Consider the following 16722-nt stretch of genomic DNA (forward strand, 5'->3'; position numbering starts at 1 on the left):
ATGATTGGGTACATAATTATTATGATTGAATGAGTAAATGAAGTATAAAAGAATATAATTCAGACAATAATAACTGTAGAATCCTTTAACAAGTCAGCTAAGACACATATTCTTTCAGTCTTGTGGCTGGTTTCACTCCCACATCACACAGATAACAGATAGTTGATACAGTTCATTTCACAAGAAGCAGAAACTTAACTCAGACTACTTTTGATTACATTGAATATCATGTAAGCAGGCAGTGATTAATTAAATAAATGGTAACAACTCATAAAATCCCCATCATTTAGTAACCGAGCAGTAAAGATCTGGAATAGTTTGCCACCTGAAGTGGCCTTATCCCCAAGTACAGATATTTTTAAAGCAAATTATGATTTGTATTATAGTATAACGAATGCCACCAGATTTTGATTTTGATTGTTAGCTGTTTTTATTAATTATTATTATTATTTGTTATGATGTATTATATGTAATCATGTATTATTCTTAGTACAGATATTTTTTAAAGCAAATTATGATCTGTATTTTAGTATAACGAATGTCACCTGATTTTGATTGATAGTTGTTTTTACTGAATGTTATTTGTTATGATGTGTCATTATATGCAATCATGTATACAAATATTTTACACAATAAAATGAATTATGAATTATGAGGCATTAATTAATAAAATAAGCCAGAAATAGCAGTAACTACCGTTTTACGGGATTAAAAAAAAGGCCTTAAGTGTTTTTGCACATTTAAAATTACAGTCTCAGTTCCTCTCTTATGTTCATCTACATGTCAAATATATTTGTATGTATATGTAATTAAAGAAATAAATAACTTTTCATGTTTGTACATAAAAAATCATTTTTAAGAAATTTATTTCTTTATGAAAACAGCATACAAATATGCAAAAGTATACAGTAGTCAATGCAATGAAATGGGATTTTGCCCACTGATAACAGGAATGACAAAAATTAGAGCTGATCCCAGACATGATTTTTATAGATTTAATGTGTGCAGTTTTTGTGGTTAGATTATGCTAGTGTCGTAGGAGTTCTTGTAAATTCACTTTGCATTGCTCTTTTTTCTGGGTCTCATTTCAAATGAAATTTTTAGATTTATTTTTTTTTAAACACAATTTCACCATCAAGTTTGCAGGTGACTTTTATCAAGTTTGGGGTAAATAAATGGACTGCATTTATATAGCACTTTTCCATCTGCATCAGACTCTCAAAGCACTTTACAATAATGCCTCACATTCACCCCAAAGTCAGGGTGCTGCCATACAAGGCGCTTGCTACACACATGGAGCAACTAGGGGATTAAGGGCCTTGCCCAAGGGCCCTTAGTGATTTTCCAGTCAGGCGGGGATTTGAACTGAGGATCCTCTGATCTGAAGCCCAAGGCTTAACCACTAGACCATCACCTCCCCTAAGATTGAGGGGAAGGTGATGGTGATTGAGGGGTAAAGATTATAGTTCAATTTTGGTGATTGATTCACCCTGCCTTTGCTTAGTCTCAGTTCTGTTCAGGTGAACGTACTGAAAAACTGAATTTAATTACTTATTTGACTTTGATTTCTCTGTTACAAAGCTCAGTGTTTCTGTTTGTCTCCATTTTTAGACTGATTTTTGTGTTGCTTCCCTGTTTGTTGGAGCGCGTGGCTGAACCCAATGCAGCTTGATGATCCACATTTCATCCCGTTTCTCCTGTCAGTCAACAAGTTTCCTGCAGACTTGCAGTGAAATATACGTTCAGACGGACGGCCAGTGGAAGAGATGTTGTTAAAATTCCACCACTGCTTAACAAAGCCTCCATCACGTGCAGAACTGAGTATTATACATTACTGTATTTTAGAAACTAACACCTTTGAGGCAAAATAATAAAATATGCACAGTGGAAAGCAAGAAGGTGATAAAAAGAGTAAAGTAAATATATAATGTGAAACAGCGTGCAGACACTAAAATGGTGTGAGCTGAAAGTGAGAATAATTCCATCCTCTCTTCAGATGCTTTTAACAATGATGTGCATTCATTCATGCATGCACACACGTGCACGGCCAGTATGGAGGTGAGAAAACAAACGGCGGCCTTCCGCATTTAAAGGCACTTTCATGAGAAGGAGCACAGATCACCTGATGCTCTTATCTCACCAACACCTCTGGACTGTGAGGAATCAGTAGAAATAAATCCGACCGCTCGGGCAAAGCGTGAAGAGACACACACCTGCAGGTGCAGCTCGGAAAGTGGTTCTGGGATCAGTTAGACCCCGACACCTAAAATAGAGACACATTAAGCACAGCTGAGGGAACTCCATCCCTGCAGCCCTGTTTGGAAATGCAACTTTATATTTGTGAGTTTGATTTCTTCCTGTCTGGATGCTTTTTCAGTGACCTTCTGATGTGAGCGCGTTTAAATAAATCAGCCAGCAGCTTCTTGATATTTTATTGCATGTTCTTGCACTGATTTAATGTACATGTAGAAATGCTGCATAATTGGTTCCTTTGGAAGTAAAAGCCTGAGCGAAACTCCATAAATGACTGAAAATTGAAGTGTGGGTTAAAATAATAAAGTGGCATATTCCTTTTGGATGGATTCATTCCTCTGATTGGTGCCCGTTTTCTTGGCTGATAAGGAGCGCTGATGCTCGGATGCGAGAATCCCTCTTCTCCCTGTTGTGCTGCAGCCTGCGGAGCGCCGGCCTGACATCGCTCTCACCCACACTGGCAACATCAGCTGGTGCCGGGTCACAGGGCTGACTGGCCTGACACCCTGACATCATCATGGAATTAAACAACATTAACAAGAAACCACAGTAACTCACAAAAAAAAAAAACAGATTTCTCCACTAACTCTTTACCCTGTGTTTGGGTTGAAGAAGGCGGGTCCTGGGCCTCTCCTATGGCCCGCCTCCTCCTCTGAAGCACACGCTGAAGCTCCTCCTCTCCGATGCTTCGCCCTGTTCCTTTCCGAGACGGCACTCTGCGACAGTTCTGGCGTTTCATGTTGTCCTGGTGTGATGGACAGTTAATGGATTGACGGCCAGTTTTAGCCAACAGGCCCAATCTGTGTGTCTTTGGTGTAGATTAACTCATATGACTCAACTTGCACAGCAAAGAGGATGTGCAGTCCAAATATGGGCTTGTGTTACACATGTCACTGAAATCTAATACGAGGTGTTTTGGGCCTAAATTTTGTTTGCAGCAGCACAACAATCATAAAATTGCTGGATTTGGATAATGTTTAACCCAAACCCTCAGTATTATATAGGTCTAAAACAAAACCACCCACACACAATATGACCCCTTTAAACAAACCACACTGCCTCTGTGGCTTCTCAACAGGAAACATATAAACATATTACACAAAAAATGTCATTTAAAAAAATTATTACCAGCATTCCTTTCAGCTCCAGAACTGCTGACTTTCTGTTTTCACTCCTTTGTTCCTGAAGAAGAGATTTAAAAACGGGTTATGTCTTTTATGGACCCGAATATATACATTTTTACCAGATAGAATGGATGAATTGGTGATTCCTGACCGTCCACAAGCATTCATCATCCTCTGAACCCACCTGAGCAAGAGGTTATGATGTAAGAATTTGGATTTCACATTCCACTTGGTGACAATATGCACAGAAAAAAATAAAATAAATAAATACAGCTGTACATGAATGGATTTGGCAGGTCTCAGAACGATGCCTTTTCTTATTCTCTCCATCATCTCATCCATCGCTCGTGCCTTCATGCCCAACAGTGGAGCTGATGCTGAAACACAAAGAAGATATCATTAATTTTTCATGATTTTTGCAAATCACAGCAAAGTTCTCAACTATAAAATAAATGATTCATGGATAAATACATTTGGGATTTAGAAAACAAAAACAAATACAACTAATGCAGATGAGCTTAAAAAGCTCACAATGTATTAAACAAATTCTTCAAAAATTAGGAAAAGAAATTCCAAAGCAGGGAGAAAGAAATGAAATCCTGCTTTTTTAAAATTTATGTCACAATACACGACTTTAAACTGGAGAAACTTCCTCTGTGCAACACAGAGTTCCTGCAGTTTAATGAAAACACGTGACTCACTGTTTTGTTCGGCTTTAAAGGCTTCAGGTTTTCTCTTTTTTCTCAGAAAATCAAGTGAACTAGAGAGAGAGAGAGAGACAGAGGTCACAGGGGTCAGATCCTACAAACTGATATTTAATTTAATTTTACAGCCTTAGATTCCATTCTTGCAGAATGCATGAATTCATAACTTATTCACAGGCTTTAGGAAAGCAGAGGCATTTATTTACCCTGTAAGTTAGAGTGAGCGAGATGAATGAATGAGTCTACAGTGAGGAAAATAAGTATTTGAACACCCTGCAATTTTGCAAGTTCTCCCACTTAGAAATCATGGAGGGGTCTGAAATTTTCATCTTTGGTTCATGTCCACTGTGAGAGACATAATCTAAAAAAAAAGTCCAGAAATCACAATGTATGATTTTTTAATAATTTATTTGTTATTGCTACAAATAAGTATTTGATCACCTACCAACCAGCAAGAATTCTGTCTCTCACAGACCTGTTAATTTTTCTTTAAGAAGCCCTCTTATTCTGCACTCTTTACCTGTATTAATTGCACCTGTTTGAACGTGTTACCTGTATAAAAGACACCTGTTCACACAATCGCACTCCAACCTGTCCACTATAGCAAGACCAAAGAGCTGTCTAAGGACACCAGGGACAAAACTGTAGATCTACACAAGGCTGGGATGGACTACAGGACAACAGGCAAGCAGCTTGGTAGAAGACAACAACTGTTATGATTATTTATTAGAAAGTGGAAGAAACACAAGATGACTGTCAATCTCCCTCAGTCTGGGATTCCATGCAAGATCTCACTTTGTGGGGTAAGGATGATTCTGAGAAAGCTCAGAACTACACAGGAGGACCTGGTCATTGACCTGAAGAGAGCTGGGACCACAGTCACAAAGATTACATTAGTAACACATGATGCTGTCATGGTTTAAAATCCTGCAGGGCAGCAAGGTCCCCCTGCTCAAGCCAGCACATGTCCAGGGCCGTCTGAAGTTCATCAGTGACCATCTGGATGATCCAGAGGAGGCATGGGAGAAGGTCATGTGGTCAGATGAGACCAGAATAGAGCTTTTTGGAATCAACTCCACTTACCATGTTTAGAGGATGAGAACAACCCCAAGAAAACCATCCCAACTGTGAAGCACGGGGGTGGAAACATCATACTCTGGGGGTGCTCTTCTGCAAAGGGGACAGGACGACTGCACCATATTGAAGGAAGGATGGATGGGGTCATGTATTGTGAGATTTTTGCAAACAACCTCCTTCCCTCAGTAAGAGCATTGAAGATGGGTCATGGCTGGATCTTCCAGCATGACAATGACCCCAAACACACAGCCAGGGCAACTAAGGAGGGGCTCCGTAAGAAGCATTTCAAGGTCCTGGAGTGTACTGGCCAGTCTCCAGACCTGAACTAAAGAGAACTTGCAAAATCGCAGGGTGTTCAAATACTTATTTTCCTCACTGTATTTCCTCCCATTTGTTAACACGATAAAACAAAAACAATAAATACTATCGTGTATGTCTCCAAATGTAAAAAGGGCAAATAATGAGCATAAACCAAAATTAAATGTGGTGAACTTCACCAGATCCATATACCACAGAGCAGCCCACCGACTGCCTGCTGGATGGTTGATGACAATTAGGAGCAGGTGTGGCTGAATTTATTGGTAGCTTGAATTGAGCTTGTTTAGATCATGTCCAAAGCTCTAGTCTGGTGGCCACCAAGACCTCAGCTGCTTGCAAAACCTGTTTTTATCTTTATTCATTAGATGGATGGGGAACAGCATGAAAAAGGTTGCGCACACGCAGCTCTACAAATACGCCAATGTGACAGAAAAAGATCTGGCTTTTGTGACACCCACTTGGTAGTTGGTGGAGGAAGGGGAGGTGGAGGTGGAGGTGGGGGTGGTGGATTTGGGCTGGATTTCACCTCCTCTAGTTGATGACCTTTATCCACCTCTTTCATCGTCTCATGTAGATGTTTAACTATAATAGAGAAGAACACAATCACATTACATTACATCACACCCCTGTTGAAGAAGTCGCATGACCTGTTGTCAGCCTGGGTGGTTGCCATCCAAGACCTAAGTTCGGTTCTGTAGTGTGGTGGAAGTGGCACCACTCTGAAAAAAGTGAAACTTAGACCAACATTTTTTTAAAAGCTGGTCCAAGTTTCACTTTTTCCAGAGTGGTTCCACAATAAAGAGTTTACCTGAAAATGTTGTGGATGTTATTTCTCCTTGCGAGTGAAGTAATAGAGGTCAGAGCAGTGAGTCACCGCTGTTCCGAGTGTAGTCCCAAAGACAGAAGACGTTACGTGTTACGCTTTAACCCTCTGGAGTGGCTGGTTTTGACTACTGTTGGTTTTACCTTTGAAATTTACCTGAAAAAACTTTGCCTTGTTTGTTGTCATTATTCTCAGCACAACCTCACCCGTGTGACTTTACAGTTTTTCTTACATTCTGACAAACTGCATTAACACAATGAACCTGAATTCACACAAAACATAAAATCCAAATAGAAAAAGTTTGTGTTTTTTTGCTGTGAAAGCCACAAACGTGTTTAACAAACTTTTGTACAACTATTTATAAAACAATAAGATGCCACACAAATAATTTCCTCCACTTAGAAAAAAAATTATTGTCAAACACAAGACCTCTGTGTCTTGTGTTGGACATCTCACAGGCCTGACACTTTGACATTCCTCCTGTTGTCCACCTAGAGGCAGTGTTGGCACCTCAGTTTGTCTTTGGTGGCTTTTTTCTCAACAATACCCCAGATGGGGATGTTGATCAATTCACATGGGGTCGGTGGTTTTGACTGGTTTATGTCATGCATTTTTCCACCAATTTTAAAGGGGAAGTTGTCATCTGTCCATCCACCCTCTCTGCCAGAGAAGATGAAAGAGGAAGTCCACGTGCTGGACAAAGCCCAGCATGAAGAGCTGCTCCACACATTACCATAATATTCAGGAAAAAGTCTCCCAAAAATTATTAATCATTATTCAACTTTTACTGGGTTTATCAAGAAAATTTAAAAAGTGGTAGATAGTTTGAAGTCTGCAATTTCAACACACATTCAAATGGAAACTCAGAGTGTGGGGGATTTGATGGTACAACCACTTAATTCAGCCATGTGAATTTGACGCGTCTCTGCGTCAAACAACTCCAGAGGTCTAATCTCTGGCTGAGCAGAGCAGATCCACACAGTCGAGTAATCAGCACCTACTCAGAAGCTCACTCCAGCCAGGTGGCACATCAGACAGAGTACGTCCGTGGAAAATTCCATCACAATTTCAGGTTGGTCGGGTCTTAAACTAAGAATTCTTTTTAGTAGCTACCTTCCTCCTGCAGCTGTCTGACGGTGCGGTTAGCCTCAGACAGGTGCGTCTCTAAAGCTGCCTTCTCCTCCACGGTCCTCTGCAGCTGCTGTCTGAGATCCTGCAGCTCACACAGGATGCTGCTATCCTCTGCAGCACTCGGCAGGCTCTGTTTGAGCCGAACATATAGAAGATAAGGAGCATCAGGAGACAGACACACACACACACACACACACACACAGACGGTGACGTGTGAGCACCTGGTCCTGGTAGCACCTCTGGATGTCACACAGGGCCGTGCTGATGCTGCTTATTTGTTCCAAAGCTCGCTGCAGCTGTGACGCGGTCTCACTGCTCTGCATCAGCATCATCGTCCGTCTGTGTGCCGCCTCCTGCTGCACCAACATCTGAAATAAAGAACATCCCTCACCAAAATAATTAAAAAAAATTAAAAACAATCCCAGTCTGAAAAGGCTGTGTGTCACTCGCCTGCTCCAGGTGCCTGTGACAGACACGTTTGAATGATGACTAACGGGAAGTCTCGTTTGTGTTGTTTTTATCCAAAATATCAAAGAAAATTCTTTTTTGCAGGTTTGAGTGTTTTGTGAGCAGAAATGTAAAAAAAGTGTTCTTTAATTTAGTGGGAAATGTTGTTGTGATTTGATTATAGTGATTCGAGGGCAAATGTTTCACCACAAATCAAAACAGGACGGCAACCATTAGAGCGTCTGTTATGCACCAAAACATCCCGTCTTCAATCTCAGTGTTCCTTATGTCTAACTTTATTGTATTATTCATGCTTCCCAAGTTTTCAACAAGTTTTGTAAAAACTGGTTGATTAATAAGACAATATGACTCACAATGTTTGTAGAATTTCCGGCTCCAGCTCATTTATTCCAGTCTGCCACAAAACCTATTATTATCTAGTATTACGTTTTATTATTTTTATTTTATTCTTATTTTAAAACATTGACTTTTTATGCTTAATAATGAAAAACTGAATAAAGTACTTTCCAAAGTTATTTAAATTGAACCTTTTCAGACCACTGCTTGTTTCTTTGGATACATCTGGCAACACTTGTCAACATTTTTTGATTAAACCCGCTTGTAAGGTAAAACTCAGTTCCCGCAGACTCACCCTCGATCATCATGCGACACGCTAACAGGGACGGAGCCTGTCGGAAAGTTGTTCTCTGGGTCTGTTGAGTCTGTTCCAACTGTGCTGCCATTTAATTGCCTGTTACACATGTAGGGGTTGGGGTCATGACCTGGACTTCTGCTTCCTGATATTGGGGTGTCTATGCCCCCACCTGTATCACAATTTTAACTGCACATCGTCACTGGGAGGTCAGTGGGCGTCGCCATATTTTCACTTTGTCACACATTTCATGCATAAACACAAAAGCACGTGCACATTCACATAACACACACAAATATGTTATATAGAATATACAGTAATATTATTGTTAGTGTGTCATGAGGTTTACGTGTCATCACATGAAATTGAAGAAAAGACAAATATTCTGCTGGAATTTTTTTAAATGGTATATTTTCTGACAGTAAGAAAAAAAGAAAGAAAAAAGTGCCATCAGAGCACAGAAATTGATTTGAGTTGTTTTACCGTCGATGTGCAGCTTTTTGTCGCAGCACGATGCTGCACGCTGCAAATTAAAGGCAATTTTCACACAGCAATTAGTGCAATTATTTCATATGTACAAACACAAACCCAAGCACCCAGCTGCACACACACACACACACACACACACAGCATCAGCAAATAGTTTCCTGTGTGGGGCCCCGGCATCATTATAGGCGCACGCATCACAGAGACGAGGTGTGAATAGTCGGTGTTTTCAAAACATGTGCAAACACACAAATAGAGGCGCCGAGCGCGCGGGGAGGCGCCTTTCACCGCACACTGAGAGCAGAGGGGCTGAATTGTGTGAGCAGTTGGGGGTCCCTTTCACAGGTAAGGACCCCTGTGTGGCGCCTCATTGTGCGCCTGTCTGGTAAATGGAGGCCGCTGCACACAAAGGCCACAATTGCTGTACGCTCGACAAAATCTAAAGGTGTCAGGAGAAGACAGGTTGTGCTTAAAGGCCGCTATTCTCCTCCAGCCACGGTGATGACCGCTAATTACAGGGAGGTGTGGGGAGGGGCTACACTGGAAAGGAAGGGAAGCGAGATGTTTCTTTTTTTTGTTGTTGAAAGAAGGTTCTTTATTTGCCAGGCAGCTGGGCCGGCGTGGAGCTGTGTTTGGGGAAGTGGGTTTGAGCCGAATTGGTGTCTTTTTTCGAGCGTGTGTTGTTGCATCTTGTCTTTGGCCTTTGTGTGTGTGTGTGTGTGTGTGTGTGTGTGTGTGTGTGTGTGTGTGTGTGTGTGTGTGTGTGTGTGTGTGTGTGTGTGTAAACAGAGAATGGAGACCCCCGTTTCCCTGTCCCGCCCTCTGACAGCGGAAGTGTCCCTTTCACGCCCCGGTCTGAGTGTCCACATGCTCGCCGTAGCTGCCCAGAGGTCATCCATGGCCGTCCCGCGCCTGTCAGCCTCACCGCCGACAGGTGTGAACGTGTGACAGAACGTTCTGAGCGCACAAACTCTCACCTGATGGGCAAAGACTTCTGCTTGCTGCCGGAGGCCCTGCTGCAGCTCCAGCTGCTGAGACACGTCTGAGAACTCCTCAGTGACGAGCTGAGAAACTACACACACGCACGCGTACACACACACACACACACACACACACACACACACACACACACACACACACACACACACACACACACACACACACACACACACACACACACACACACACCAGGTTGCAAATTAGAAAGAAGTGTCTTTATTTCAGAGAGCTCAGTTGGAAACCGTTGGCTGTCACCTCGTTGGATCTTCTTCATGGTCTTGTTCTGTCTCTTCATCTTCTTCAGTACGGCCTCCTTGTCTTGGATCTCCAGCGCGAGCTGAAGCACAGGTGAACAAAGCGTGATGATGATGCACACACACCCTGAGTCGTTCAGTTGCTCAGCCCTGCAGCAGGCGGTACCTGCTCTCGGAGCCGGACCTGCTCTCCCTGCAGCTCCTCCACCTGCTGCTCCAGCTGCAGCTTCTCGGCCAGAAGCCCGTCGACTGACGCCTGCAGCTCTGACGAAACATCACAGTCACACACACAAGTTACCATCCAGCACCCAGCAGCACCAGGTTCCAGATTTGGTTCTTCATGCTAACAAAGTTCTGGCTGACCTGTGATGTTGTTTTGGTACTGCAGCAGCAGCTGGGTCTCATTACTGAGCTCCTCAAGACCACCAGGGTCACCCTTAACTGTGGGGTCAGTGTCCGGGTGAAGGGTCACCGCCGCTGTGTATTCAGGCAGCTCGGGGATGAGCGGTATTATCATCTGGCTCTTCCTTTTCAGGACTTTGTTTTCCTTGGTCACCTGACGGAGGAGGAGATGTGTTTTTAACTGATTAGTTGGTCCAAAACTCCAGACGAGTTATTTGTTCTTTTAAAAAGCTGCTGAACAGGACTTTTTATTTCACACAAGCTGAGATGTGAACATGAAATGAATCAAAAAATAAGAATAAAAAAATTATATAATAGCAGCAATCATGTAAAATTCAAATTTATAATTTATACATTAAAGGGGTCGTGTCATGCAATTTTTTTTCTTCCCATTATTAATATTAAATATATTTGTTTTTATATGTTAAATATTTTCAAAGTCTTACAATTCTATGTCAGTAGATGTTGTCACATTTGCACTATAAACAAATTTAGGCCTCTGTGACATATCAGAAGTTACTGAACTCGTTTTCTCTGTGAAATGCTTCCACTGAGTTTTCTCTGGAAAAACACGAGAAGCGTGAATCTTCTGATTCTGCATGCCAGTGAATCAGGCGAAGCAGGGTTCTGTAATCAGTCCTCTGTGTGTGTGTGTGTGTGTGTGTGTGTGTGTGTGTGTGTGTGTGTGTGTGTGTGTGTGTGTGTGTGTGTGTGTGTGTGTGTGTGTGTGTGTGTGTGTGTGTGTGTGTGTGTGTGTGTGTGTGTGTGTAGAAGATAACTAAAGAAACGGCTGGACAGATTTTCATCGGACTTGGTGGGAATATTAATTGGGCAGATATCTTGAGATACTTAACTTTTGGAGGGGTCAGACAAAGGTCAAGGTCAACAGAAACATGGTGCAAAAAAAACATTTTCTGCTATATCTTAGCAAGCAACTGGGCTAGAGAGATGATTGAACGGTTTTTGATCATCAAACTGTTTGTGATTGACTGCTAATACATGTTATTGTTTATAGACAAACCCCAGTATGCAGAGCAGCACAGGCTTTGCATCAGCCCTCGATGCCTTTTATTTATTTAAAGTATCACTCTCAGCATCTGTGAGGACTCAAATCAAAGGACCCCTTTAAAGGATGGACGGGGTTTGTACCTCCACAGCCAGCGCCTCGGCGCTCTCCCTGCAGGAGCGCTCAATCTGGAACTGAACTTCAAGGACCTCCATTTCCTTCAGGAGTTGATTGGAGGCTGGTGATGAAAAGAAGAGCATCTTCATCAATTTATAGAAAAAATAAACAATAGAAGAAAGGAGAGCGGCCTGAAGCAAACTGTGCACAATCAAAAGAGAGTTTAACGCCATGAGATTCTCTGGTGTGTCTGGCAGTGGAACACGGCGTGCACTGGAAGCTGCTTTTCAATGTCATGTTCTGTGGGATTATTTGTTTTATTAGACGGGCTCCTAGTGCATGCTGGGATATGCTTCAGCTCGCTCGCTGATGGAATCAGAAAAATGTTTTGTGACTTTATACCTTGCTGCAGCTCAGACAGCCTCTGATTGGCTTCATCTCGCTGCTGCTCCAGGACCCGGTGCTAATAACGAGTAATAAACACAATCAGATCATCTGTTATTAACAAGCAATAAACACAATCAGATCATCTGTTATTAACGAGCAATAAACACAATCAGATCATCTGTTATTAACAAGCAATAAACACAATCAGATCACGTGTTATTAACGAGCAATAAACACAATCAGATCATCTGTTATTAACAAGCAATAAACACAATCAGATCATCTGTTATTAACGAGCAATAAACACAATCAGATCATCTGTTATTAACAAGCAATAAACACAATCAGATCACGTGTTATTAACGAGCAATAAACACAATCAGATCATCTGTTATTAACAAGCAATAAACACAATCAGATCATGTGTTATTAACGAGCAATAAACACAATCAGATCATCTGTTATTAACAAGCAATAAACACAATCAGATCATCTGTTATTAACAAGCAATAAACACAATCAGATCACGTGTTATTAACGAGCAATAAACACAATCAGATCATCTGTTATTAACAAGCAATAAACACAATCAGATCACGTGTTATTAACGAGCAATAAACACAATCAGATCATCTGTTATTAACAAGCAATAAACACAATCAGATCACGTGTTATTAACGAGCAATAAACACAATCAGATCATCTGTTATTAACAAGCAATAAACACAATCAGATCACCTGTTATTAACGAGCAATAAACACAATCAGATCATCTGTTATTAACAAGCAATAAACACAATCAGATCACGTGTTATTAACGAGCAATAAACACAATCAGATCATCTGTTATTAACAAGCAATAAACACAATCAGATCACGTGTTATTAACGAGCAATAAACACAATCAGATCATCTGTTATTAACAAGCAATAAACACAATCAGATCATCTGTTATTAACAAGCAATAAACACAATCAGATCATCTATTAATACCGAGCAATAAACACAATCAGATCATCTATTAATAACAAGCAGAAACCAAACAGGACGACAGGCAACAAACCACATCTGTTCACATCAAAACTGTGCTCCAACAATAATCTGAGGTAGAAGAAATGCATGTAATGCATTTAATACATTTTTTAATTCAGCAATGCTGCTTGACTTTAAAAAAAAAATCTAAACTTGTTTTTTTAACATGTTTGACTTCATTCTTTTACTTTTATAAATAGACAATCAAATCTGTACTTTTTAGACAATAAAAGACAAACGCAGCGCTACTTTCGGGTTTTTTAACCACTGTATCACAGAAATCAAAGGTTTAACAATATACCATAACTGTAGCAACAGTAAAAGATGATTTGTGTTTCTCTTCTCTATAATGAACCTTAGAATGTGACAATAACGCACCAGTGAGGGCTGTAAAAACATCATCAGACAAACATTTTACAGTCTTTTACAGCACACAACAAGAGGAATATTGTCAACATCTTAAAAGCCACAAATCATAAAAGCCACTCTCTTTTATTACCACTTCTCTATCGGCACAGAGTAGCTTATTATTATTTAATATAAATATTGCATGATTAAGTTATGCCTCTATGGCCAGAGACTTTATTTGCAATTTGTTTAAAAAGTCATTTTTTAATATTTACTTATTTTATTGTACAATTTGTGTATATAGTTGCAAAACTTGCACAGCTTATAATTATTATTAAAAATAAATACACATGCTGCTGCCAGACTTTTGACAGGAAGCAAAAAGTTACACCCACTTTGGCGTCTCTTCACTGGCTTCCTTTGTCTGTGAGATCAGATTTTAAGGTTCTGCTACTAATCTGTAAAATTGTTCACAGACTGGCACCTCCCTACCTAGCTGACCTAATTAAACCTTACGTACCAGCCTGGACTTTACGTTCTCAGGGTGCAGGACTACTTTGTGTCCCCAGGGTGAATAAAAAGTCTGCGGGTCACAGAGCTTTCTTTTATCGTGCCCCTGTTCTGTGGAATGATCTCCCTGCATCAATAAAACAGGCAGATTCTGTGGAGACTTTCAAGTCCAGACTCAAGACGCACTTATTTTCCGTCTCGTATAGCTAGCATACTGGCATAGCATGGTGCTATGCTTCCTGTCCTTTTAAATTCATTTTATTCGTAGAGGAACAAGTTTCAGCCTCACTTCATCTAAATTCTGGGTCTGTGAAGCTTACACAGTAAATTTTACAGAGTAAAATTTAGTTTTAATTTTTTTAATTTAATAAATTTTTTTAAATTTAAATTTAATTTTACAGAGTAAATTTTACTCTGCTCTACCACAGTGATAAATCAACTCTATCACAGTGTAAAACCAACTCTTATTGGAGTATAAACACTTGATTTGACAAGATGGTAGAGCTGATTTCATTCTATAATATAATGTATTTTACTCTGTTTAGACTGGGATTAAATGTTATCCCGGCAGAGTAAAATTTCACTCTGCAAAATTTACTGTGTAGGGCTAGCGGCCGGGGATCACCTTCCTGTCGATTTACTGCTGATGAATTCTGCTCTTTTTCACTCTGTCCGAGGTGCAGAGGGCGTCACACAGGAGTGGTGCCTGCAGACAACATGATGCTGGACTGACTGCGAGATTCCATGTCTGAAGCTGATGCAGCAGATGTTTTGATTTCCTGTTTTCTGTTTCTTCAGCTCTGTAAAACTTTGTATAAACCTTGTAACTGTTACAACGGTCTAACCAGTGGGTCACCCCTCTGAGAGTCTGGTCTGCTTGAGGTTTCTTCATCAGTATCATCAGAGGGAGTTTTTCCTTACCACCGTCACCTGTGTGCTTGCTCTAGGGGTTGGTAAGGTTAGACCATACTTGTGCGAAGCGCCTTTGTTTATCTTTGATGTGATTTGGCGCTATATAAATGAAATTAAATTGTAATATTGCATGATTAAGTTATGCCTCCATGACCAGTGACCCCTAAAAATGACTAATAATGATAAGCTGTGCAAAACTTGCTCAGTTTACCATTATTGTTATTATTAAGCGGTATGCCGTCCATAAGTTTGAAGCCTCCTGACTGCATATCTCTGAAAAATGAGGTGATTGATGAACTTTGACAATATTGTCAATATAAGTCAACAATTTGATACATATGTCATGTATTCATCATTTCATTTGATATTTTTGTTATCAATTCAAACTCATAGATGTGTAAAGTTTGACATTTTCATCATCATGATCTGTTAACAGCCCTGCGATGGATTGACGATCTGCCCAATGCCTGCTGGGACAGGCTCCAACGACCCCGCAACCGTTCACTGGAATAAGTGTTTTTAGAAAATGGACAGTTGGGCCTGTTGGTGGCGCCCCATCCAAGGGGAGTCATGCACCCTTACCTGCTTCATGCTGAGAAAAGCAAAAAGTTAAATTATGAATATTTGACCAATTTTCATGGATAATACACTGAATAACATCTAAAATTTTGCAGGAATTTGAGTTTGAAGGAGAGGAGGCCGATCCATTACTAGTCCAGCTGGAAACAAAAGTTAGTATTACTGTTTGCTTTCATGGTGTTTCTGTAACTAACTTCAACACACTCACAGAGGCACTAAAGTATTTTGTATTAAAAATAAAGTTTTGTGCACACTTTATCTGTCAGGGGAGATGAATATGGAATTCTAGATACCTGAATGTCTTCATCGTCACCAGAAGATAAGCTGCTCTCTCCAACCGACTCTGGGAAGAAAAGCATTTGAGAGATCGTCAAAGAGAACAGAAAACACGGTTCGATCCTTACATCCTGTCAGCGGGAGGAACTACGAGGCCACGGGAAGATGGGTCACAGGGGAAGTGAAACTTTCACTGTTAGTGGATTGTGAGAGTCTGCTGGACTCTTTCATTTCAAAATGATTAAAACAAAAAGGAAAGAAAAACTAATGCTGGCGGTTATTACCAACAAAATGTTTATCGTAAGACGAGGCAGGGGAATGTGAATCCATGTCACCAAAGAAAAACAATGCAGTCTACAGCATCACCACTAGGTGACACTAAAACCTACACACTGTGGCTTTAAAATTGAGTTCACTTGCAATGGTTGGATCAAAACCTACTGGTTTTCTACTTTGACTACAGACAGAAAAACTGCAGTAAATACACAAAAATATTATTCAAACCGCTGGGGCTCCGGTAGCAGGTCTCACCTGCAGGCGCTCTGTCTTCTCCTTGGACCCACATCTTGAAGCTCAAACTAACTCCGTTGTGCTGTTTGTCTGAGGAGCGTTCAGCACGCTATGGAGGAGGAAGGTGGGAATTTGTGCTTAAATCCTCCCCCTCCTGGAAAGAGGAACCTTCGCCTTTGGTCAGTGTGTCATCAGGCAAAGATCTGAAACTCCAGTTATGCAGATTACATAAATTCACATGGGATGTTCCAGCGTTAGAAGAGGAGGTGCACTCTTCCTCTTTTTAATACATAGCAGGAGAGGATTCAGTCTGCTTGTGCACGAGGCCTCATGAGGAACCGAACTGTCTCTACCCCCCAGGATCAATGTCACTCA

At 40.8% G+C, this 16722-nt stretch overlaps 1 protein-coding gene across 2 annotated transcripts; it reads right to left on the reverse strand.

Moving 5' to 3' along the window:
- Positions 1 to 1362: 1362 nt before the first annotated feature.
- shtn2 (shootin 2) lies at positions 1363 to 16472 on the reverse strand. Of its 2 annotated transcripts, XM_034164838.1 has the most exons (17): positions 16369 to 16472; positions 15855 to 15904; positions 12196 to 12256; positions 11820 to 11914; positions 10632 to 10824; positions 10435 to 10532; positions 10270 to 10351; positions 9993 to 10087; positions 7652 to 7798; positions 7413 to 7560; positions 5935 to 6058; positions 4079 to 4137; positions 3657 to 3754; positions 3529 to 3561; positions 3382 to 3435; positions 2848 to 2998; positions 1363 to 2759 (listed from the first exon to the last, which is right to left on the reverse strand). In XM_034164838.1, the coding sequence occupies exons 1-17, from the start codon at positions 16400 to 16402 to the stop codon at positions 2584 to 2586; spliced, it is 1698 nt and encodes a 565-aa protein (XP_034020729.1). In that variant the 5' UTR covers positions 16403 to 16472; the 3' UTR covers positions 1363 to 2583. The 2 variants fall into 2 exon arrangements, with proteins under 2 accessions (XP_034020729.1, XP_034020730.1); XM_034164839.1 differs by lacking the exons at positions 1363 to 2759; positions 2848 to 2998 and adding an exon at positions 3059 to 3173 and having other exon boundaries at positions 3380 to 3435; positions 7413 to 7569.
- Positions 16473 to 16722: the final 250 nt, after the last annotated feature.

Source organism: Thalassophryne amazonica, chromosome 23 (assembly GCF_902500255.1).
Source record: "Thalassophryne amazonica chromosome 23, fThaAma1.1, whole genome shotgun sequence".
NCBI classification, from domain to species: Eukaryota; Metazoa; Chordata; class Actinopteri; order Batrachoidiformes; family Batrachoididae; genus Thalassophryne; species Thalassophryne amazonica.